The sequence below is a fragment of the Oenanthe melanoleuca genome, chromosome Z (assembly GCF_029582105.1).
Source record: "Oenanthe melanoleuca isolate GR-GAL-2019-014 chromosome Z, OMel1.0, whole genome shotgun sequence".
Classification (NCBI taxonomy): domain Eukaryota; kingdom Metazoa; phylum Chordata; class Aves; order Passeriformes; family Muscicapidae; genus Oenanthe; species Oenanthe melanoleuca.
Genome location: NC_079362.1, coordinates 65,941,727 through 65,966,844, shown reverse-complemented (window position 1 = coordinate 65,966,844; position 25,118 = coordinate 65,941,727). Strand labels below are relative to the sequence as shown.

Genomic DNA, 25,118 nt, shown 5'->3' with positions numbered 1-25,118 from the left:
TGAGGAAAGAGAATATTGATTATTCCAGTCCATATCCCAAGAGTGCACACTCCTCACAAAAAACCCCAAACACTGTCATTGTATTCTGAAGCAGGAAGGGTTGAAAAGTGGTTGGAGACACTAACTTACCTTTGTCTTCCTTAGAAAGGGTGGGTCAGTGAACTGTACATATAGAGCCAAATTCAACAAACAGTAAGCAGCCTGTAGCTGGCATGAGAAACAGCATAAATAATCTTGGATTAAGTCACCAAAATGAGGAAGGGAGCAAATGCTATTGTGTGGTTTGAACTCCCTGCATGGAAGTGGGAAAGTTAAATATGGAATGCTGAGTAAGCGTCCTTGGAAAAATAAGGAAGCTTTAGCTGAAGCTAGGGCAGGAAAAAAAATCAACACTGAAAATTTTTGATCTCATGGTGATTTCTGGGATGCATGTCCAAGTGGCCACAAAGGTCCTGTTAAAGGAAACTGCTTACCACTGCTCAGTTTTGCCTAGTGACACACCTACCCAAGACAATTTTCTGACTGAAAGGGCAGACTACCCTTGTCTTGCTTTCTGATGGCTTGATGCCTTACCCAGCTTTGCTGTACCAGTCCAACAACACCAAGGCTTTACAGAAGGGATGCTTAGTCTTTGACTAAAGCCACTTTGCTCCATGGATGATGCAGAGCAGATCACACTGAGGAAGACTCTGAGAAAGGTGAAACAGCAGGATTCTTTCTGTTGCATGCAGGCACAGTGTCAAGAGAGAAAGGCATAATACTTCAAATTGTTTCAGGATAAATCCTTAGCTTTCTTGACTGTTGTTTGATGCTAAGTAAGTTTCTGAAGACATATTGCTTTTCCCTTTGACATCTGGGAACAAAGATTTCCTCCTGGCACAGAGGGATAAAGTGCAGGTGACTTTACAGGACCAGTAGCAAAGGGGCTATTAGAACGAGCTGATCTGATGGTAATGCAGTATTCTTGCTTCCCAGAAAGGTCTTAGAAAGGAAAAAATGTCTGTCCAGAATGGCCCAGGAAAGTAGTAGTAAAGGAAGTAAAAGTTACAGACAAGCAGCGGTGGAATTGGGCACTGTTTTGCCCCACTCAAATTAGTCCTCTCCCTTGAGGGGACAGGTGCCAGCCCTGTTATGGGACATGTCACACCTTTCCACCTCAGTGACTATCACTGCTCTTGGCACCATTTGTTTGCCAGTATGGACATCTCCTACAGAGCAAAGCAATGTCAAAATATTGGTGCCTACTGAAAAAGAAAGAGCACAGCAAGACACTCATCAGGGTAGGTGCAGTGGTCTTGAAATATCAATGCTTTGGAGAGATGTCACCTAAAAACAGACTCAAAGTTTTACTAAGGATGGGCAAACAGAAAGAGCAAAAATAAAGTCAGAAAACTGTAGACTGAAAATCAGTTAAAAGTCATGAACAAAAAGAAAAGGCTCTGTGAATGTCAGACTCGAGGCGTGTATATGAAATAGATAACTATTTAAGGAGAAAGAGAATAACTGACTTTATTAAGAGAACCATAGAATGGTTGAAATTGGAAAGGACCTTTGCACAAGTTGGGTGACCTAGAGGCAGTTGTCCAGAACCATGTCCAGATGGCTTCAGAATATCTCCAGAGATGGAGACTCCACAAATTCTCTTTTTTACTACTTCTTCAAACTTGAAAAATGAAGTTCACACTTCCCAAAAATTTTATTTTAACAACAAATAACAGCTTGAGTGAGAGTAGCAAAAGATTACTAAATTATTAAAGAATAACCAAGTTAGATGCATTAAGTATCCTCAAACGGACTTCACCAATTCTGTGAAACCAAATGTATTAACCCTATCTCTACATTCATCCAAGTGTTCATTTAATAATCTTTGAACTATTGAGAATCAATCTTTATAACAGATGAGAAAAATCCCAGAAAATTTGATAAGAACATCTTTCACTTTATCTCTAGGGGAAAAAAAAAAAAAAAAAGTCCTATCTGGGGTCAAATGGAATGCCTCACCTAAACAGACTTCACAAGAAGATAAAAATCAAATTATTGAACAATCAAGATAAAAATGGCAAATACTAATGAAGATGATAAGCAATAGAGAAACCTACACGGACCTATTTAGAAGAAATAATTCACTCTAATTATTAATAATTGAATCCAATATCCTTTATATCCTAATATTCTGACAGGGGAACATTTTAATTTAATGAAAATAAGGAGCTGGCTGGTGTGACGCAGTTTTATGTGATTGTGCAAAGTATTCTTTTAGCACATGGAAATACAGTTTAGGTGAAATAATAACAAGATGGGTGTTCAACTAACTGAAAAACTGTAATATGTGGTTCTCAGTGGTCCAACGTCAAAATGAACAGACATTTCACACATAGTTCTGCAGGGCTCTGTCCAAAGCCAGACTCTCCCCAGCATTTTCATTCACTAACTGAATGAGGAGAGACAGCATGCATTTAAGACATTTGAAGATGATGACAGCTGGGAGAGTAGGCAGGAATGTTGAAATCTGAATTCAGTGACACCTCATCACAATAAAAACTGTAAGAAAGCAGTAACCTGAAATAAAAAAAAAAATTAAATACTACATTTAGGGAAACTTTTTATGCATACACACATAAACACACACACACACACACATAGATCCCGAATGTAACTGAGAACTTTTGCTGATCTAGAAATACTGTAGTAGGGATCCAGGGTTCACAATGGACCACAAATTGAATACACTAAAGCAAGATGGTTGCAAAACAAGACAAATTTCGTTTCTGCGTTCACAAAGAGGGTAATAAATAAAATGATAGTAATTATTTGATTTTATATGCCATACGTCCACTGGGGCCACAATTAACATCACTGATGAAACTGAAGCAAGAACAATGAAGTCTCCAGGTATTTAGAGAACACAAGGAAAATCTCAAAATAATTTAGATGTCAGACCCCAAGAGAGTTATTAAGAAGATAATTTTCCCTCACAGTCTGCATATAAAAAAAGAGAATCCTCATTTTCAGTATGAAAGATGTTGGCTATGTATAAGGAAAATATTTCAAGGTGGATAATGAGTGAGTAGAACAGACTGTAGCATCTCTACAGGACAGGCACTTGCTCAGGTTGTGGGGGATTGGGGCCACAACCATTCCCCTGATGTTCTCTTGCAGGGTCTTGCACCTGTTGGAAAGGATGAACCAGGAAGACCTTACAAATGTGAATGCTTAGATTCTGAGAATATGGAAACCATGAACGAGATTGAAATGAAGGCCACTTTTGAGATACCAAACCTCAGTTACTGAATAACTAGAAGAGAATAGAATGGCCAGCTTAAAGTAATCCCCTCTTGATAGAACAATGTCTTCTTCTGAGAGCAAGTCCAAAGGTCAGAGAAGATCTTGCTAGGGGCCAAAGAGTAGTTTTTAGAGTTTAAAGTATAACACACTATGGTAATGTAAGGATTCTTATAGGCTGTATGTAAATGCTATAGAATTTGTATCTTGTGTTAGACTGGTTAGAATATTCATCATAGAAGAAGATTTATTGTATTGTAAATGAGAAATCGCTTTCTTACGCCTTTGCTTTTACTCTCTCTTACCTACTCTTACTGCTACCACCCCTCCTTACTCCCTCACTCCCTCACCCTCTTATCTTCTTACTTCTTTCTCTTCCATTCTCTCTTTGTCCTGCCCTGGGCTGCGGCTGGCAGCCCTTAGCAGGACTCTGTATCCCCACGCCCTTACAATAAACCGCAACTGTAACACCAGCTCGTACAGAGCGCAGGAGTTTTGTCCCTGAGGACCATCCCGATACAGAGACTCCCGCAGCACCCAAGCAGATCTAAAAGCAGGGGTGTGTGCAGGAGGGAATGCTTCACCTGTCCCACTAGAACATGGCCATTCTCACAGGAAGGCACAGGAGTGTCCTGAAGAAGTGCTGATGCACTGGGGACAGAGCAGGGGTCTCACTCACTGTCTGCATCCAGCACGGTCTCAGGGATCTACATACGCCTCCACTGACATGGGATACACTTAATCATCCATGCTGTCCTTTTGGGCCCTGAATTTCTGCATTTCTATGATTGTGAATCACTCCCAGCAGACCCAAGAGCAAACAGAACACAGAAAGAGACTTTTGATAGAAATCTCCATCAATACAGAGGTAGATCAGTGCAAGGAGTTTCCAGATATGATCCTTTTTAGCTTGGTAAAAGAAGGCCATCAAAAAATCAGATTATTGGTTCAGACATCTCTTACTTTAGGTATCATGAGTTCAAGAATATAAAATCCATTAGCATAAAAGGAACTCTTTTTTTACATAAAAATAAAACTTGACAGTGGGAAGGGTATTAAACAAAAGTTTGTAAAGTATGGTAAGGCCCCTGATGACTATATTCATTCTCTATAAGCAACCTAATCTTAGACATCCCAAATTACCACTAGCTTTTTTTGTGTTAAGTATTTCATATGTATGATACTGATTTCAGAAAATTGTGACAAACTAAGAAGTTTCATTTCCTCAGCAATTTTTCAGACAGTTTTTCACACTCTCCACTTCTTAGAGAAAAAAATAACTTACCTCACTCCAGTTGCCTACTATCCAGTAGGCATCACTTGGCAAACTGTTGGATGTTATTACGTGGCTGTTGTCTGTGACATTGATTAAAACACGCTCAGAGGCTGCACTTTGGTTGTTCAGAGCATGCTTGAGAGCTGAGGATTGTGTGCTGGTAGCTATGGTGTCAGGCAGCTTTACTTCTTCTCTGCTGTCAGTCTGACTTCTTGGTGCACCACCAAGCCCTGTGGGTATTTCTGTAACCAGTGCCTGTGGGGTAGTTACCTCTACAACAGGCACATCAACCTGCAGACTGACAGGGTTTGCTGCTGTTGGAAATGCCAGCCCTTGTGCTGCTCTGCTAACAGGATTGAGCACAGAAGGGTCTCTGTGATGAGAAGCTGGTGGGGACTGAGAAGTCACAGTCTCACTCTGAGTGACAGGAGAGGCAGTGTCCAAGGTTGTGCTTCTGGTCCTGATTTCAGGATTGAGTTCTGTGCTGTAAAAGATATCAACTGTTTTCTGGCTGATTCCAAGTGGCCCATCAGTGTTGTCAGATTCCTCAGTTAAGTAATCATAGCTGGAAGTAATTTCTGGATTACTGGTAAAAGAGGAAACAGGAGTGTCCTCACTTCTTTGCATTTCCCTCTCTGCAGTAGAAACTGGCTCACTTTTAGAAGTGTTCTCAGCATGGCTTATAATTTCAGTACTTAAGTTGTTATGAAAAGGCCATGAAGTATTATTTTGATATGAGCTATTTTCAGTAGAAACAACTGGGTGTTTGTAAACATCGCTTGATTCAGCAAAATTATTTTGTAATGTCCTGTTGGCTGCTCCCTCTTTTCCTGAGACATTCACCAAACCAGAGGATGTAGGCAGACAGGGGGTTACACTTTCATGCTTGGGTATTTTTGTTGTTGTATGGAGCCTGGGGTTTGGTCTGGGTAATCTGCGAGGAAGACTCCGTTCAGGATCAGCAGTTGTTTTTCTGATTATGATCTTGCCTCTTCTGGGTGCCTGTGGGGGCATCAGAAATCTTCCAGCAGAAAGGCATTGCTGAAGACCACACAGGGCCTTAGAGTTTGGTCTCTTAGAACTGTCACATGGCTCATCATTATTTTTGGCACAAGTGACATTACGAGTCCTGATTCCACCACCACAAGTGACTGTGCACTGCAAATGAAACAGAATTAATGTATCTCCCTTCTTCACTCCACTGCACAGAAGTATCAGACAACATTTGTTTATAATAAGAAGAATCATGACAAATAATCAATTACAAAGCTTTTCCTGAAGAACAAGCCTTTCATTCTAGTGATGTTCTGCTACCACGGAGCTCTTTCCAAATTTTTTGACAGTAAATGTCACCTTGGGGAAATAGTAGTGGAAAAAGACTACATGATAAAGACAAAATATCAAAGTAATATGATAGAATTTGATTTCTTCACTGACTCAGAAAATTATTTAACCAATATCTTTTCTGCCAGGTTTACAAAAAAACAGACTAAAAATCTGTAATCAAGCCTCTACCTGACTAGCTCAGTGCTACTCACAGTGCCACAAACCTGCTATGGTGTAATTTCTCTGCAGCTCATAGACCCTCACTGACTTTATCAAATGGATTTTTCATTCAGTCTTAGTAGAACCATGAACTGCTGCCAGAGCTTCTAGCATGTCTCTCCTCAATTGGAGACTACTGAAAATAATTAGCCAACCTGGCTTCTATTTAAAGGAGAGCACTGCTGTGTATAAAGGGTGCTGGGAACCAAGGAGACCCAGCTTTCCTGTGATGTTTTTCATCCTCAGGCACACAGGTACAGCCATGCCTTCAAGCAGCTGTCACTCCACTAAGGATTTTGTAAAATCACACTTCTCTGGTTTGAGATACTAGGGCTGGATGACTGGTTGAGTAGGAATGGAGATGATACAAAAAAGCCTACTGGAAGAATTCTTCCTAGAATGCAAGGAAGCCTAACCAGGTGTTCAACATGAAGTGATGAACTCTCCTTTTGCAGGACGTTATTGCCCCTGGCACATCTAACTCATTTTAGAGCTGGGTCATAGGGCAGTAGGAACACCAGTGACTTTGTGTTGCTGGGGCACTCTGCTGTTCACAGCTGTAAAATAACATCAGCTCTGCAGCAACAGGAGCACGAAAGCAACCAGAGTAGCCTCACAGTAGATAGGTTCATCAGCTCCTGTCATTTGTGCAGGTCAAATATAGACTGTCCTACACTCTCCAGTTTCTGCAGGTGTAAAAATGTATTTTTGTCAGTAATTGTAAATATAATCCAACACCACATGAGAACCAGCAGTGTGCCATTCCTATGTAATTGTACCACTAGTCATGTAAGCTCAATCTGTTTTTTCACAGGTATTTAAAATATGGGGGTTACTCAATTAACAAAACAATCAGCATTCTGTGATGATAGTGTGTGAGAATAAACCAATCCAATACAGTCATAAGATCTTTTTAGTTCAGTATGTGACTGTTCTCACAGCAGTGAGAAAATGAAAAAAAATGGAAAAAAAAAAAAAAAAGACTGATGAGAAAGACAAGAGAGGAGTCTTCAAAAAAGAAGGGAAGATAGTATTTGGAGCTGGAAGGGACTCTCAGCAATCCTGTACTCAAACTGCCTTCATGGCAGGCCAAAAGTCAAAGCACACTGCTAAAGGCATTGCCCAAATGCTCTCTTAAACACTGACAGGCTGGGGACATCAAAAACCTCTCTAGGCAGCCTGTTCCAGCGTTTGACTATACTTCCAGGAGAGAAATGCTTCCCAATGTCCAACCTGAACATCTCCTGGTGCAGCTTTGAAAAATTCCCATGTGTTCCCAAAGATATGGGAAAAAGGCAGAGCCTTGGGTTCAAGAGATGTGAATGTAAAGAATTTAAAAATACTTTGTTGACCTACAGAGGTATTCATCCCCCCAGTCTGGCCCACAGTAGCCACTGCTCTCACACAGACTCTTTAGCACTAAGCACACTACATTCTACAGTCCCCAAAAGCTCAGCAAGTTAACATGCAACACTTCCTAAAGTCTTTAGAAACCAGGGCTGCTTATTTTTTTTTCCCACAAAGGATTTGTGAACACATTAAATAATAGAAAAGTATTTTAGAAAAAAACTGAAAAGGCAAAACAGCAGGTAGTTGGTCCTCTCTGCTGACTTTAATGGTAATTTGGAGAAAAAGTTCAGTGTTTCAGCTGACATGAATTTACCTCAGTCCAGTTGCTCACTGTCCAGTCAGATGGGCACAAGATATCTCTGTTGCATGACAGATGGGTCTTTGGCTTAAGCAGGTGCTGGCACTCCGTGACATCCAGTGCCTGCTCATCAGATCCCACTGTCTGGATGCAAAGCACAGTTCTCTTTTTCTGGCCTGTTGGGCCACATGTGGTTGAACATTTCTGCCATTCCCCTGCCCACCACCTGGAAACCAGCAGGGTGAGAAACATCAGAAAACGAACCACCACAAGCACGTCAAGGAAAAGGTTAAAGACTGCAAGAAAAAGAGCCAGTAGTTTAAAATCTGGGCTCAGATACATACTCTTTACATTAAGTTCAGATCACTCCTTGTGCTCTAGTACCAGACAGTCAATGAAAGACAGAAGGCAGAAGTAGGCAGGATTTACAGACAGAAGTATGCAATAAGTGTTATGCTTCAAGAAAGTGTAAAAATCTACTGAGTAGGTAGTCCTTCAAATCCAAATTTGAGGAACTGCTAACAAATCTACTTAAACAAGTACTCTATTTATTCCATCCTAATGTTTTCCTGTTTACTGCTACCTCAATACAGAAGAGTTAACAAATGAGAATGACTGGGGAGTCTGTAATGAGAGCACAGAGGTGGAAAAGGCCCCTTTAACCATGTCCAATGGGTAAAGGGAGCCAGTACTGCACAAAAACTCAAACTGGCTCTCTGTAAGGGTTACCTCCACAAGACCTGTTCCTGTTGGGGGAAGCAGTGAGGCACACAGCCCCAAAAGCAGGTTAGTCACAGCTATGCTGCATGAGATCAGTACCCTGCAGCACTGTCCCTCTGTCCATGCTGTGGTATGCAATTTTCCACCAAACTGAGGGTAATTCTTTCCTCTAGAACAGTATTCTCCAATGCAAAACACCTTAGCAACAAGAGCTGTTCCCTTTACATTTGTTTCACCTCAGCATTTCTCCAGAATCATGCAACTACTTTTTCTCATGCTGACCCAGAACAGATTGTGTACCTGCATATCAGCCTTCCACGATAAGAAAGGGGAACAAAAATTTCTGGGTTTCTACAGTTTGAGAAGCATTGGCATCAACCATGACATTTATCTAAAGATTTATCTTTATAGTTGAAAAACAGAAGGAAAAAAACTCAAACCAACAAAAACCTCTTTCCTTCACTTACACATGCCCTAAGCAAGAACACAACTTCAAGCTGTTGCATAAAAAATCTGCCCCAACTCTAAATTCTAAGCTACAAAAGCTCCTAAAGAATATTGCTTGTTCCAGAGTTTTCAAGGAGGTAACAACAAAGCCTTATAATGAAAACAGCAGAAATATATTTAAAAAACACCTTTCTAGAAAAAAAAGGCAGAAAAATTGCTTTTGGCTTATAATCAGCAGTGTTCTGTTGGTTTTGGTTTTGTTTTTTTTTTTCTTTTAAGGTCCATGAACTTAGAGATAAAGTAATCCTATTCTGACAAATATATCAAAGTTCAGCATCCAGATTTATAACAGTTTTTATGCTTTGTCTTTGCTGAAAATACTTCTCCCCTCCCCACTGTAGTTTCCATGCTCCTTAATTGATTTTTACTTCCATTGCAAATGAGCTGCCACTGATGTGGAAGGCACTGGTATCTATTCCTAATAATTAAAGAAAAAACAACTGTAACAATCAAGACTCAGAGCCATTAAGCTTCAATACAGCTTATTTGTGCAGCTATCTGGTCCTTTCTGTGGTACCTACACCCATCTTCTTCCTTTCAGCAACCTACACAGACAGCATTTCCTTTTAAGTTGCCCCAAAGCCCTTTGTGGCACTGCTTTGCTCCAGAATGAAGTCCACCTCCACCACAACCCAGTGGTAAGGTCTCTGGACCAAATTAAAATAAAAAAACACCCAAAATATCTTTCTCCTCCTCCTTCCTTCCTTCAGATTGTTAGTTGTTCTTCCAGGTCTGCAAACAACAAAGGAACTCTAACAAGTAAATAGAAAAAGTAAGTAGATCACAGCAGAACACAGCAATAAAAAGAGTAAATTATTACCACTGAATCAAGCCTTTTCAGGGTTGTTATCATCTCTTGCATCTTCTTTATAATTTTATCTCTTCTATAATCTTGTAAATTGCTGACATTTTGGCACAAATGGAACATAAATATGTGAATTGCTCTATTAATTTTAATGGGACCAGATTACATATTTCAAGGTACAGATATGCTGAACTGACACCTCTTCCCCCTCAGCATTTTCAAATGGCTCTGACTGAGGGTTTAACAATTGGCATGTTGAAATACCAAACTCGAAGCAATAAATTATCAGAGTTTACCACAGAACCTTGAGCAGCAGTAATGGTGTATGATTAACTGTTGCACAAAAAAACACCTTTTAAAAGCCATGGAAGTAGTCAAAAAAGTCAGGTGCTCCACAGTTAGAAAATCCCAGAATATAGATTTTATCCTATTCCATCTTCATGATCAAAATAAAACTGCAGTCAGACAGGTAATTTTTTTTGTAGACCTATTTCTCACTCAGTGCAGGTTAAGCTCAAAAAAACTTGCTCTGGAAGTTTACTCTTATCAGTAACTGGATTTTTCATCCTAGGGTGCATGCATATGCCTTAAACATCCAAGGGTCAGAACCAGACATGGAATCACCTGTTCTCCTGTCTCTTTGTGGTTTCTGCTTGAGGACCTGAACTGTGGCATCTCAGGCAAAAGGGAACAAAGGCAAAGCAAGATGGCAAAACAGCCAACATCCATTGTCTGTTCTGGTACAGGATGTCCCAGAGCAGGCTCTGGACCACAGAGTAGAGAGCAGCACCTGAGTGACTGCTTTGCCAAACTCTGTTTATCTTGGAGCTTTTGCTGTCCCCTCACACTGCAGAGGCATAATCAAAATTGGATGTGAATGCAGAACACAAATCCAGGATTAACACAGCAATCTGAGCACTAAATATGCAACTTCTGGGATGAAATGACCAAGCTGCTGGGTCTCCCAGCCAAGCTGAAGACTGTGGTGAGAGACTCAGACAAGCTGGTGGAAACTCATAAGAGTCACCACCCAATACTTGTTCCTACCTCTGGTTTCTGATTCTACCTCTGGCATTTACTGCTAAAGCAACTTAGTGATTCTTAAGTATTAATGCATCAACAAATCCCTGCAAAGTGAAATGACTGTCTTATCTCCACAGGCAGGCATGGCATGGAAAGATTGTGGTAGCAAATAAACAAACAAACAAGCAAGCAAAATGCACAATTTAGGTAATTAATTTGCATGAGCACTAATTTTCCTCAGACTGTCAAAACAGAGAGCAGCCTGACTGGGGAAAACAAAACCTCAGGTAGTTTTGAGCTGCAGGTGTGAGTGCTCAGCTCTTCTGCAATTAAGCCTGGGACAGAGATAGGAAGAAAATCTCATTCTTTCAGGAGGCATTCAGCTGCCTTAAATGAGACTTATCTTTTCCTCACAAACTGGGTTTCTAAGGCTTATAACAAATTAGACAGAGCCCAAAAACCTATGACATAGTCCTCATAGAAGATGTGTGGTGAATGATGTGTGAATTCTGCTGAAAAAGCAGTAGAATGGGATTTTGGGGCTATGGGGCTGAATGTTCCCTTCCTCCCATCACGGCATGTCACACCTAAAGACAGACTGTTGGCTTTCATTGTGTATTTGCCCAACATCAGGCACAGCAAATACCAACAGGGCTCAGAATCTCTCTCTGTGCACTGAAATAGAAACCAGATTTCCTATTTTTATTATACTGTTGGAAGTGTACGAGGCAGTCTGGAAGCAGGACAACACAGTAGCAACAGATAAAAAGCAGGAGATACCAAGTACTTGTAAAATAACCTATTTATGGTTACTCTGTTAAGTAGGTAGTCAAGTTAAAAAGGCTCCAGACAATTTTCTTTACAAGGGAAAGCAAAACTTTATTCACAACACTGTAAGTAGTTAAAATCTCACCCTTTTTCAAGTAGTATCCATTGATTTTGACATTAAGACCTATGGGACTAAATACCTGCCTACCAAAGAAATATTCATCTGGAAACCATATTCCACAGCATAATGTGGAAAAAGCATGCATTTATGTTACAGTCTTGATGCACTACACCTAAGCAGTATCACTGAAATAGTACTTGAGTGGCTGCATAACATTTTAACTCTCAGCTGTCCAGCCATATTTTTACTTTGCTCTGAATCAAAACATGGAACACATGTATTGTGATATTTTTAAGATTTTTTTAAAATTTTCCTCTGAATTATTTTTGGAGAAAGTGTAGTAATAAGTGTAATAATAAGCATAAAATAAATGCAGAGCAAATCAGACTGAAAAACAAGAATGTTAAGACTTAGACTTCTCAGAAATTTTTAATTTAAACAGTTTACACCCGACATTCTGAAATGGATTAATGAGATAAGATCTGGTTTGTGACAGCCACAACCATTTTATTCTTTGTCTGTAGCTTCTGTTTGATAAATTATCTATTTCTTATATAGTGGCCTAGTAGCATGTTTTCCATCAATGGGATTTAGTAGGGAACAACCATAATTTTTTCGGACAGAATGTACTACAAAGCACCTGGTTTGCTGTTGAGAAGTGCAAGGTCATCCAAAGAGTTCTCTGGCTGCAGCACTAAACAGAGGTCTCCTGCAGTGTGGTGTTTAACAGCTGCCCTCACCTCAAGCACAGAATTTAGCCACCTCTCTACAGAACACTTTGTCCTCAGCAGCTTCACGTGGACTCTCAGTTATCCCATATAATGCCACATGGGACAGTCACACCTGCCTCCAGCATGCAGATTTCTCTGGAACCAACAAAGGGCCCTAAGTTGTCTTGGGTTTCAAAGCAAGATTAGTAACCAGCTGCCTGGATTAGAGGTGCCACATATGCCATGGAAAAGTGAACACCAACTAACCCCATGCTGGCACTATACAGAAAGCAGATTTACAAAAGGAAGGGCTTGGGAAGACTGAGTAATAATCTGTTCTTTGCTGGCATCTCAGGCCACCAACAGAAGACAGTGAGAGCCAGCTTCAAAACAGCTAAAATGTGGTGGTGCTTCACATAGGCACTAGAGCCATGGCTCTTCTTGCAGAGGAAGTTGTATACAATAGAAGTTTTTCAAGGCTGCAGAGGGAGGCTGGGTGAGTGAGTTTCATTGGAGGTTACTGATTAGACAAGCCATAAAAGCCTCTGGAAATGCCCTGAATTAAAACCAGTTGGAAGCTGGAAGAGCATTACAGAGAAATCTGATTTATGTTTGACTTATTCCTCCTTAGGCATGTAGGTCATGCTGAGAGCCAGAACAGGGACTCAGGGACTCAGTCACACTTTTGTGGGACTAAGAGAAAAATAAATATGCAACATAACTCTAGAATTAAATACATATGGTTTTCCTGCACTGCACTTTGTCATGATTTTGCTGTCCTCAGAAGGATGACTTGTGATTTCCTCTGCAGCACAGAATAACCTCAAGAAGTATCACAGACTGTCAGCAAACAAGATCTTTTCTGCCTGGTCTGCAGAAGAGTTTGGTTTATGTATGACATTCTGCAATCTGCTCAAAAAGGGACAAATTCCCCTCCCTCACTTTTTGAAGAGTAGGTCTGAATAATGTTGTCACTTCGAACAAATTGAGTTAATCAAATAAATTGAGTTAATCAGTAATTTTTTAATTGACAGTACAGTTTATATGTGCCATAAAAAACACCTTAATGTGTATGAGTAGCCTCAGCTCTTAATTAGTCAAGTAATTAAAAATTCTGGTCTGCTGTCAATTGATTTCCTGGCAATCTACAAAGAATTATGAAACTCTGGTAGTCTGTGCTGCAAGCACTAAGATGAAACTCTCACAGAAGCATCATATACTGTTATGAAGATACTAGGAAACAACTGATAAACCCAACAATAATGCACTTTTAACATCAAAGTTTCATGAAATTCACTGCTGGCAAATGCAACACAATGAACTCCAAGGGCTCATTGCTTCAATTTGATTTTGACAGAACCAGAATTACTGGCGTACCTTTATGAACAACATTTCAAAGACAATAGGAGATAAAAACAAGGTACCTAAAGCATGAAATAAAAACCAATATTGATCTCTTGCAGCAAATCTGTGCCTGTTGTACAAGCCCACAGCTCTGCAAGTACCTGGAATGTTTAGTCTTCCTTACCCTACTTGTTAAAATGGTAGCACAGAAAAAACAGTGATTAATATAAATTAAGACAATATTATGAGAAAGAAAAGGTTTACTCCCACATGACCACAGAATGAAGAAAACTTCACTCAAAGTTAAAGGAATATAATAAAAAAATGCCAAATACTGTATTATATAGAAAGAATAAAAACTAGTTTTAGAAGTAGGTATTTCTACTCATTACCTCTCATAAAAATAACAAAGGTGTATCAAAAATGCTGAGAAACAACATCTAAAGGCTCTGCTAGTTGTTTTTGGAACACACAGCAATTCTTAGCTCACTTGAGCTAAGCCAAGAATACACATTTTAAATAAGAACCTATATGGTCTTCAGGCACAGCTGGACCCAAACTGAACAAGAATAGTATCTACATACATGAGAGAACAATCTCTACCATTTCCAGCAAAGATTGCTCAGTAACTTGCTTTATAAACCTCTCAGGGTGGCTCACTTCTGATTTATTACGGGGTTTCTGGCACTTTGCTCTGCAAGGCGTGGCAGCTCTCACCATGGCAGGCTTTGGGAGCCAGGCCAGCCTGGCATCAGGAACACCTTCCTTTGAGTAGGGATGCTATTTAGCCCCACCCCAGAGCCCCCCAGGACCCTTACCTGGGCGGGCAGTCCCGCTCGTGGCACTTCTTCTGCCGCCCCTGGGGCTGCGTGGCCGGGTCACAGAAGGAGTTCCTGGTGGCTCCGCTGCCCCTCCACTCGCAGTGGGCGATCTGCCTCTGCACCCCTTCCAGAGACACACACACACAAAAAAAGGAGCAGTAATCCCCCCAGGCTGGGCATGGACTGCTCAAACCCACAGGTACGAGCAGCCTTCAGCCAAGATGAAAAGGTTAAGCAGAGCTCTTCTGGATCGGATCAGAGCTCAAGTGACATATTAGAAAGCACTTCCCTTAAGGCATTTGTTAGCCTCAGAAAGGGCTCCTGCAGGCCATCAAACAGGTTTAAATGGCTATGAAGGGTTCTTGAGTTACCCACAGACAAAAGAAAACATAGCAGCACCAGGCTATTCACAGCAAGCCTAGTTTTGGTGACCTTTCCTTTATTTTCCTTTTAGTTGGGAAGGCTGTTTAAGCAGAACACAAACCAGAGTCACAATAATCCTGTGACTCTAAAAGTGAATTCAACTTTTAAGAAGTTTTGGTACACATTTTGACTGAAATCAATGATGAAAAGTCTTCTAAGTAGGTAATATGCAACATTCAGCACAAGAGGCAAAGCACAGTGAGGAAGAGACACACAGAAACAATCCATACAAATAACCTGGGTTATTTCCTAACATTTCCATTTACACAAATTCCACTCATTTAACAGAAAGAAACATGAACCAAAATACTTCATTAACCTAGTGTGAATCTAAAAACAGCCAGCTTCCAGGAGCCTGCTTCCCACACAGTTCTGCAATAATTTGAGATCCCTTGCTGCACCCCACTGTGAACAAAACTATTGCAATATTACAGCTTGAAAACGTTGCAGTGAGACTGATACAGAGGCATTAAAATAGTCCAAACAAATCTTAAGGACTAAAAAGACTGAAAAAGCATTTATTAACTCTCATTAAATTAACTGTGCTATTAATTCACAGCAATTAATACACACATGGTAGATCACTGCATCTCTAGAACTTTTATCCTTCTCAGGCACAGGAACTGCTACCAAGGCATTAAGAGTAAGTGTAGGGCTATTTTGCAGTATGTTTAGGAAACAAGCTTCTCCTTTCCTCAGAATTCCTAATAACTAGTGTGGGAAACTATGTGGAAGGACAGCAATCCATAGATAGTAATTGAGAAATAGATATATATTCCTCTGCAACATACAGACTCATAAAAACGTTAAGGTTAGAAAAGCCCTGTAGGATAAACAAATCCAATCATTAATCCTGCAGTGGCTCAACAACACAGAAGAAAGTTTTGCATGTCTCTCTGGGTCATTTCATAGAAGTCAATGGAAACCTATATCCCTTTTTTTTTACCACCTGAGGATATCAGGTATGTGAGGAAATGCTTTCACTTTTTGATTACTTTCAGACTTCTGACTGACATATAAAACAATTATTGGCTACAGCACAAGTTTTGATGACTGACACTGCTCCAGTCAGATATGAAGGCTGATCTTCTGGAACAGTGATTAGTGTCACCTGTAAGGGAAGATTAAGGGACTGGGGCAATCAAGCTCCAGAGCCCATGGTGTGGAAGCTGCTGCAAGACTGCAGTAAGTCTGGACATGGTGATCTCTTACTTGTACGTGACTTCAAACTGGAGAAAGCTTTTTGGCTCAGCATAGGACTCCCAGGGAGCAGTGCTCTCCTTTAAGCTCTGCATAACTAGAAAATCCAGCAACCTTCCTGCTAGCTGTAAACAAAGCAGTTCACAGACGTGTTTCTGTCCCTTTCAAAATCATATGTTGCTGTTTCAAATACAAACAAGAAGTCTTTTGCTTTGATAAATTTTCAGTGTCATTTCAGCTGCTGCAGTTAACTTTAAAGCCCTTATAAACCTTTGCAAAAGTTTTGCTTTGAAGCTGTACATTCTCATAAAACGAACAGCTGACATCAATGAAATAGTTTATTCTAACAATCAACTTCTTCATGAAAGTTATGTGAACTCCTACTGTATTTTCAACATTCTGGTAGTTCAGCTCCATAGCTGGAAGGAATCCGATATGCATATATCAATACACACATATAAATGTAGGTTTACATGTTACAACATAATGAAATGGTTTTTATCAGTTTGAGCAAGTTGAACTAGAAAATACTGAGGAAGTAGACAACTAGTCACTACTGACCCTGCCCTAGCAAGTATGTACAGTTATACAACTTAAGTGGGTAATATCCTATTTAGGCCACAGATTAAAAATTCTAAATATACTGAAACCTCAGTAATATTTGAAACCTAAACATTATTTCTAAAGGGCTTTAAATGGTAGCTGTTTTCCTCCTTTCCCCACTTTGACTTCTACCTGACCTCAATGGTGATTAGTTCACCTGGTATATACTATTTCAGTTCTGTGAAAAAACCAAGGATTTCTGGGAAAGATAGGAGAAACCAAGAAAGATAATCTTCAGGTCAGAGAATTATCTTCATTTCACTAAATCTGCTCAGATTCCTCCTACTTCTCTGTGAAACTTCATCCCTAATGCAGGACTCTTTAGATGTGAGGCTGACCCAAAGAGATGTTGATCTCTTACTTGCTTTGCAAAGAAAGGAACTAGTTCAAAGTCATCTGGGTGTGAAAGGTCTTTGAAAGAGAGATTAGGAATCTTTTTGCTGCAGAGCCCTCAGTTTGGACTGTAAACAACAGAAATGAGGGATCATAAGCAAGGCAGACATATTTGATCTTAGAGCATTTAAACATGAAATTGCCTGTGTTAGATACTCTTAGATATACTGTAAGGATTTTACTTTGTATTCAAATGAACAAATTATATTCTGTGCTTGCACAAGTTATGCAGAAGTGCCAATCCTTACATTCTCAATGCTATGAAACTCAGACCCACAACAGTGAATGCAAACATTTTACTTTTTTATTCTAAAATCAACACTGCAGGCTTAGGATCACTTGGAGATAATTTTGCAAAGCAGCCTTTGTAAAAGTTGTGTATTTAGAGGGCCCATAACAGTTAACCCCCCAAAAATTCTTAGAGTTAAGTCCTTTCTCAGAGCTTTTAAAATCTGCCAACTACCAATGTTACCTATGGAGGAACAAATTCTTGATATTGGTTAATATTCTCCCTTAGTTGCAGATGTGCTGTGCTTTGCTTTTTGTTACATTTAACGCCATTTGAAGCTGGTTCTAAGAAATGAGATAAAAGCTTTAGACAAGGAGAAAGGATTTATACTTGTAATTCCAACATTACCCACTCCAATGATTATTTAAAGAAGGAATAACAGGTAGTTGGTCTAGAGAAGAACCTCAGTGATAGATTTAAATTAATCTGCATGTAAAAAAGCCTAAAGGCTCTTTCTGCTGTCTTGAGAGCAGGCTCTGGTGGGACAGCCCTTGTCCAGAGAGAGCAGCAGTTTACAGGACACCTGTGTGCACACATTCTGGCTGCAAAGAAATTCCTTTCAGCATAAAGCAAATGGTAGGAAGAGATTCAACCTGTCCTGCACTGAGGACAGAGAAAAGGTTAAGACTTCTACTACATATTATCCCCGTTGGTGCTTGTTTGCCATGAACTGGATTGCAATGTAATTACTTATCTATTTTCTACATTGCAAATGAGTATCAGGTATTGCAATATGTTCTCCTTCTCCCTACATGCAGTATTAGCTATACTTGCCATAGAAAGCATTGCTTTTTCAGAGAGTATTTTTTCCTCATTCAGTGGTGTTACAGCAGACTGGCCAGAGCTTTCTTTGTCACTACAACAGATGGGAGCACATGATGGGAGCCCTGCAGTGGATAGCTGGAGAAGGATATACACCAGGGCATGGCATGGTGCTACCTTGAGGCCAAGATATAAATATTTTAAAAATAATACGTGGATGTAATTTGGATGGGATATTTTATACCAGGCTTCTAAATGTTCTTTTAATCTTATAACATTAGGTCAGAAAATGCCTTTTGTCCAAAACACTAAAAATGCATTATTTCAGTGTCTTCCCTGACAGGAGAGATTTTAAAATGTTGCTCCTGCAATCATCACTACTTTTAGACTCACAACTGGATTTGTTACAACACTTGTTTGTCCTTTTTCTTTTCTTCCACAAAGCAGTTAAAAACGTAGCAATTACCAAAAACCACTAACAATACTCTAGTATTAGAAAAAAATTTTCATATTATTTGTCTTCTACTGATCTTCTACTCTTCTATACAGGTTTTGCACTTTGTACACAATGGTCAAAGAACAAGGATATGGTTCTATCTCCAGAATTTTTTCACTGTCCTGTGAAAATCAAGAGCTAATTCAGACAGAAAGCTTCAATTCCTTTCCCCCAAGTTCAGACTTCCCTTTATATACAAAATTTCTTCACATTTTTCAAATTATTCCCACAATAGATGGGTTTTAAAAAATTACTAATGTAAAGATTTGGTCTCTTTATCCTTACTGCTGGTTTACTACAAATATTAACTTCATCTCATTGATGTTGGCTACTTCAGAGGAAATTCTCCTGGCTAGCATTTTGTATAAGTAACCAGAAGCCAACTTCTAGACCTGTTGTTAAATCCTACTTCACAATCATCATTCTGCTTGTCTGGTTTAATGTGCTGCACAGAACTACAACTGCAGTGGTATCCAAGCCATTGCCAAACTGGCAAACACATGGAAGTTCTCAAGACGAGTAACAAGTAAGTCATTATTGAGCAATGCACAAAAAAGAATTGTTGCTTGTCAAGGCAGGACAGAAATGAAGAATATTTTTTGAAGTTATTATATTGAAAAGACTTAATAGGGAAACAATAGAAGGTCATAAATTTGTATTGCTGGAAAAAAGGGCTATGGTGAACAGCACTGACAAAAATTATGAAGGAAAGAAAACCGTACCTTCTAATTTTGATTAACAGAAGCTAAAAATTTCAGGGCAGGTGTTTTAGAAACCTATTTGACTTACATAACTTTAAAAATTTTTATTTACATGTCAAAACACATTATTCACAGAATCAAAGTTTGCTTTGGGTTGGAAGGGACCTCTGGAAATCATGTAGTCCACTGCTAAAGCAGGGTCACCTGGAGCAACCTGCACAGGATCACAGCCAGGCAGATTTTGGATATCTCAGAGAAGGAGACTCCACAACCCCCCTGGGCAGCCTGTTCCAGGGCTCTGACACCCTCAAAGTAAACCAAGTTATTCCTCACATTATTTTTGTAACCACATGGTCTTATTTCCTACCAAATGCAGATTAAAGAACATTACCTCTTTGAGGACTACATCTGTAATGAAGGCAAGCAGCAAGAGAAAAAGAAGCGAGGAATTACCTCTTCCACAGGTAACACTGCAGGCTGTCCACTCTCCATATTGCCAGAAGAACTCTGGCTCTCCAATCTCATTCTCATTACTTTCTTCTTTACGTACAGTGTATTCATACTCGATTCCAGGATTAGTTTCTTGAAAAAGTAGCTGGAGAGAGTGAGGCTTATTAATTGTTTAACTAATAATCTACTGGTCAAAAGATTTCAAAATGTGAAACGGAAGAATTGAAGCTGCCCATATTGGAGTCTGCTACCAATCCAGAGAAGCAGATTTGCAGAATTTCTACTTCTATATCAATAGTAGCATACATGAATCTTTCAAAGACACAGCTGTTTACCATGAACTTCTGCAAACACAGATGGGATAAACGGTTCATCATAATTGATATTCCACTGACTATAAGAAAAGATAAGGCAAAGTCCATCCAAAGCATCTCTATGCTGCTGATTAAGAGCTATCACCTATCCTCATTATAAGTTATAATTTTCCTACCTTCTGAAATAGCTATTACAAAATAACCATTAAGTCAGAAAATTACACATGCTATTCAGACACTGCTTTAATATTATTATTCAGTGTCTCTGAATAAAGAAGAAAAATTCCAACTGAGAAGGGGCACTCAAGAAATTCACCTGAGAGGGAGAAAGTAAACATCACCAAGGGATAAAAGACTTCAGCCATGAAATTTTACTCTTCTTCCCAATTGTACTAAAAGTGAAGTTGGAGTACTCATTAGTTTTGTCTTCTCACCAGACATTGAAAGTGGTCTCCCATCATATCCTAATGCTTTTAATTGCATGGTGGATACACATGCAAACAAGCCATGAGAGAAACTTCCAAAGATCAAAGGGCCAATTCCAAATCATTTTGTCAGAACTGACAGACACTAGTTATGTTTAAGTCAGAATCCATAAAGTGACATGAAAGAAACAAAAGAAAGCAGCCTCTGTGAATGTTAAATGGGTCAGTTTCACTTAATATAATAGCTTAATAATAAGCTATTAACCCATCTATGTAATGCTGCATTCTTTTCTTGCTTTGTGTAAGCTGTCAGTGCTGCCAGCCATCCCTAGCTTTGTTCACAGCCTGACAGCTCCCTTTTTGTGACAACTTATTTTTCACCTGGATCTGGTTCACATCACAACCATGTGCTACTCAAATTTGGTACAAGAGACAAGAAAATTTGGGCAAAAGTCTGACCAACTATAGGTGACAGGATCCTTGTCCTAGTGGCAGCACAGGATTATACCAGCATTTAACAAATTTTGGAGTATGATACAGGACATGTGTTCCTAGGAAGGATGAACAACCCTCAAAAGCAAAGTGCTTATTTCTCTCCAAAACAGCTCAACTAAGTTGTTTTTTTTTTGTTTTTTTCAAGACAGCACATTAATAATGGTTTATATACCAACATATGTATTTTCCCAGCCCCACTTCCAGAGCCACAGAACATTCTGCTGCCATCCAAATGAGCAAGTTCTGCTCGTGAACTCCTGCTTACCTGAATCCATATTGATTCATTGGTGGGTCCTGGAGCAGTCAGGTTTTCTAGATCCCCTGTTCTGTCGTACTGAAATATTGTGCCTGCCACTTTGTATTCACCATTCCACTGGATGATAAAGCCTCCATTCAGGTAGTATTTTTCTGGGTCTTTGCTTCGCACAGCAAGGAAATTTCCTGATTCTGTAACTTCCATGACTTTGATCCCCCTTGCACCTTTTGGAATTAGCCCAATATCCACATATCCTAAGAGACAAGAAAAATTAATGAAGGTGAACAATAGAATGTCACTGCATTTTACTTATTTGTAAGATGATTAAAACAACAGCTGTGCTTTAAAAAATATACAATCAGCTGTCACAGAGCTTGTATTTCAGTTTGTTAATATTGTGACTTTTCAAGTCAGGGTTTCTAGTATCAGTTGGGGAATAGTGTTTAAGCAATGCCAGTGGCATTTAGAAGGAATGCAGAGGTGAATGACTTCCAGAGCTGTGCCAGGGGAAATCTACTCCACACATGAGCATCAACATTTCCATAATCACACCCAAGGGCTCTGGCACACTTTAATCTGGAGAAATGTCAGGGAGTTCCAGCAAGTTAACAGCCTGTTGTGGGAAAGGTTTTTTTCAATTTGCAAAGAATGTTTTCATCTGTACCCAATGTACAGGTATGTATGGAATTCCATGTACCTACTCTTAAGTAAGTTCTCTATGAATGCTTGCCTTACAACAACAGCAACAACAGCAACAACAAAAAATGTTATTCAATCGTCTCAAATTACTACTATAAATTAAGCACATTTTTGTAAACTACCAATTTTCATAACAAAGTTCAAAGAGTTCAACTCTTCACGGGTAGTTATCTGGAGATTTTTGCTCTGCATGTTAAGAATGACCCAATGCAGTAAGAATTTTGTTCACATCACAGGCAATATGTGACATCAGACTCTGTGCTTCTCACCTTAAAGGAAGCTGCTATTGTTGCTGCTACTGAATTGTAAAAATAGAAAATTCACATAGACACTCAAACACAAACACAGGGAGCTTTCTTGCTTTTGCCCCTAGCTGAGCTCTAGAAATTAGACGGATGACAAAGCTACAAGGTGGTGCACTGGGGGTGTGAGCTGCATTTTGTGCTGGTTTACTTCAAGACTGGAACATGAGTTCCCAAGTTCTCATCACACCCTTCAGAGGTCATGAACTTAATTCTGAGACTCACATCCTGTTCACCTTTCTTGTGAAATGAGCTTATCACCTTTGATTACTCACTCCCATGAGTGAGATAAACCACACTGGGCATGCTAAGAATCTTCAGTATCAATGTTCTTTACCTACCAGAACTGCTGTACAACAACCTGCAGCTGTAAATAAGTGCCTCAGAGTCTCTAACATCTGAATTTTCTTCGCAGCTCTTTTGTGGTGTAACAAATATTGGTTAAAATGTCATATGCTGGTTATGGTACAAAACAGAATCTGTACTTCAGGTCTTTCCTGAAGGACCATAATCATATATATGGGCTTCCAGTGATTGATGAATAAGAAGGAACATTTTCTGAATGTTAACTTTTGCAAGTCTCCTAGATTGACTATGGAAATTCGAACTTTTTTTCTAAGTGAATCAGTTTTTTCTAAGCAAATGAAGTAACAAAATCTGGAAGTTCACCGAATGACTTCTATTATTCAAGAAATCAGTGGTCTAGGTCTATTGTAAGTAACCAAGTCTAATGATTCTCCCAAACGTTCTATTCATTCAGTGAAGAGAAGAAATGTTATGAACAAAGTGTGTGATTATGTAACTGAAGGCTTGATTAGAAGGCAGACTTACAACCAGGACAAATTAACACAGCATGGAAAATATTAATTATATCAGATCCTGACAGCTTGTCCTTGCAAAGCTGGTGTCTTTTCACAGTAGGGCTGGGTCGGGTGATTTCTTTTTGCTTTAATTAGAATAACCTTTCCAATTCAAAATTCAAAGCACAAAACCTATAAAATAAGTTTTGTTCTGTTGTAACACAAAAATATGTATATCCCTTCAAGATTTTGCACAGTTATTTTTGTCTGAATCACCTGCTGCTCATAAACCTCATTTTAAATTATTTGCAACTGTCTGGTAAGGGAAGTTACCATTTGTTCAGTGTATCACACTGCCTTCTTCCTGGCCCTCCCCACCAGCTAAATTACTTCCTGATTTCCCAGAGCCTCTCACTGATTCCTAATAAAAATTATCTGATTTTTGAAAGGAAAGCTAATCAGCAGCAAGCTTTTGAATTTGTCACTCAACATAATAATTTAAAAAAAAAAAAAATTCTGTGGATGGTGTAAATACAATTGTTCCTGGTTATGTGGTTTCATTTGATAAATATCTGGAGATCCAAGATTCAATAAAGTCAAATTGTCAGCTGTCTTACCAACACACTGGGCTCATTAAATCCTGCAGCAACCATATTGTGCATGGTTCTGCACACCTGTGAATTGGCAACCCTCAGATGCTATCAATCCTTCCCTTTTTAATTAAAATTAAATCTGTATGCTCCCAAAACAGACATGAACAAATTAATGAAACTCTTGCTGTGCACATAGCTCTACATGGACTGAAGAACTTGTTTCTCCTTGCCCACTGCTGTGACAAAAGAATAGTTTTACTCAGGACATTAGCACAGCATTGCAGATCAAATGATGACTGTTTCTCCTTATCACAACAGTTCACTTTTCTACTCTCCAGTCTGCTGTATTTAAAATCCCCTTTTAAAAATACACATTCCTGAGGCACAACTTTTCTCTATGCTGAGCTCTAGACACTACCATGACTTCCTAGGCCTGATCTTCTTGCTTTTCCATGCTCGGCTGATGCTGTAACCTTTCTGCCACCAAAGTTCAGCAGAAAAAATTTAAATGATTTTTCAATCAAACCCCCTGAAAACTGGCTAATATTAGTGTCAACAGCTGAGACACTGTGCTCACATTAGATCTCTGTGATCTAATTTTCCACCATGAAACTCCAACAGAAGCCATTACAAAGATGATGCAGCCATGCCTGTGGCTCTGTTGGTTGCCCCTGGATTGCTATTCCCATTTTTCATTCATAAGAAAAACAAAGACTTTTAAAGAGAATGCAGGAAATAATACAGATTTCAAAACTTTTTTTTCTGACCATGAGGCAGTACGACTTCTAAGAAGATTTCTAAGACTTTTTTAGGTAAAACTGATCAGCCTGCCCAGCCTCAACTATTAAAACTCTTCCCTAGCATTGCACTAGTTAGAGATGGCAACTGAGTCATCTCAGAGAACAGACACTGCAGCACTAGACCAAGAAGGGCCCTGCTGGACCGAGGTTTTGAACAAAGTTTTAAATCAGAATATATTAGCGTTGGCTTTGTATTTTTATATGCCACTGGACACAAAAAAAAAATTTTCAAATCTTTTTTTTGCCAGTGACTGGCAGCATGCCTTGGTACAGTTTTGCTACCTATGCTGAGCCTGAAGGTTTTATGTTTACATAAACCGTTCAGCAGCCACTCTGCTATAAAATCTAACGCTGACAACTCATCTGTCAGACACAAAAAGAAAACAGGTATTGTGTACACAGCCCTTTTCCTTTTCCCAGTGTAACACCTGTGTACATCAGTGAAATTCACATGTCCTCAAGAGCACACCAGCCTCTGCCTTGCCTGACATTTTTCTTTTTTTTTTCTGGGATGGAGTCAATGTATATAGAAGGGAGACAATTAGCA

General features: G+C 39.4%; 1 protein-coding gene across 1 annotated transcript in view; it reads right to left on the bottom strand.

Moving 5' to 3' along the window:
* The window catches only part of ADAMTS12 (ADAM metallopeptidase with thrombospondin type 1 motif 12), a 143,455-nt gene that overhangs the window by 13,293 nt on the left and 105,044 nt on the right, over positions 1 to 25,118 (bottom strand). Inside the window, exons 15-19 of the mRNA XM_056514235.1 lie at positions 21,387 to 21,631; positions 19,891 to 20,032; positions 14,568 to 14,694; positions 7,767 to 7,977; positions 4,568 to 5,716 (exon numbers count right to left, since the gene is read on the bottom strand). Coding sequence (XP_056370210.1) covers positions 4,568 to 5,716; positions 7,767 to 7,977; positions 14,568 to 14,694; positions 19,891 to 20,032; positions 21,387 to 21,631 — 1,874 coding nt within the window. The remainder of the gene's footprint in view (positions 1 to 4,567; positions 5,717 to 7,766; positions 7,978 to 14,567; positions 14,695 to 19,890; positions 20,033 to 21,386; positions 21,632 to 25,118) is intronic.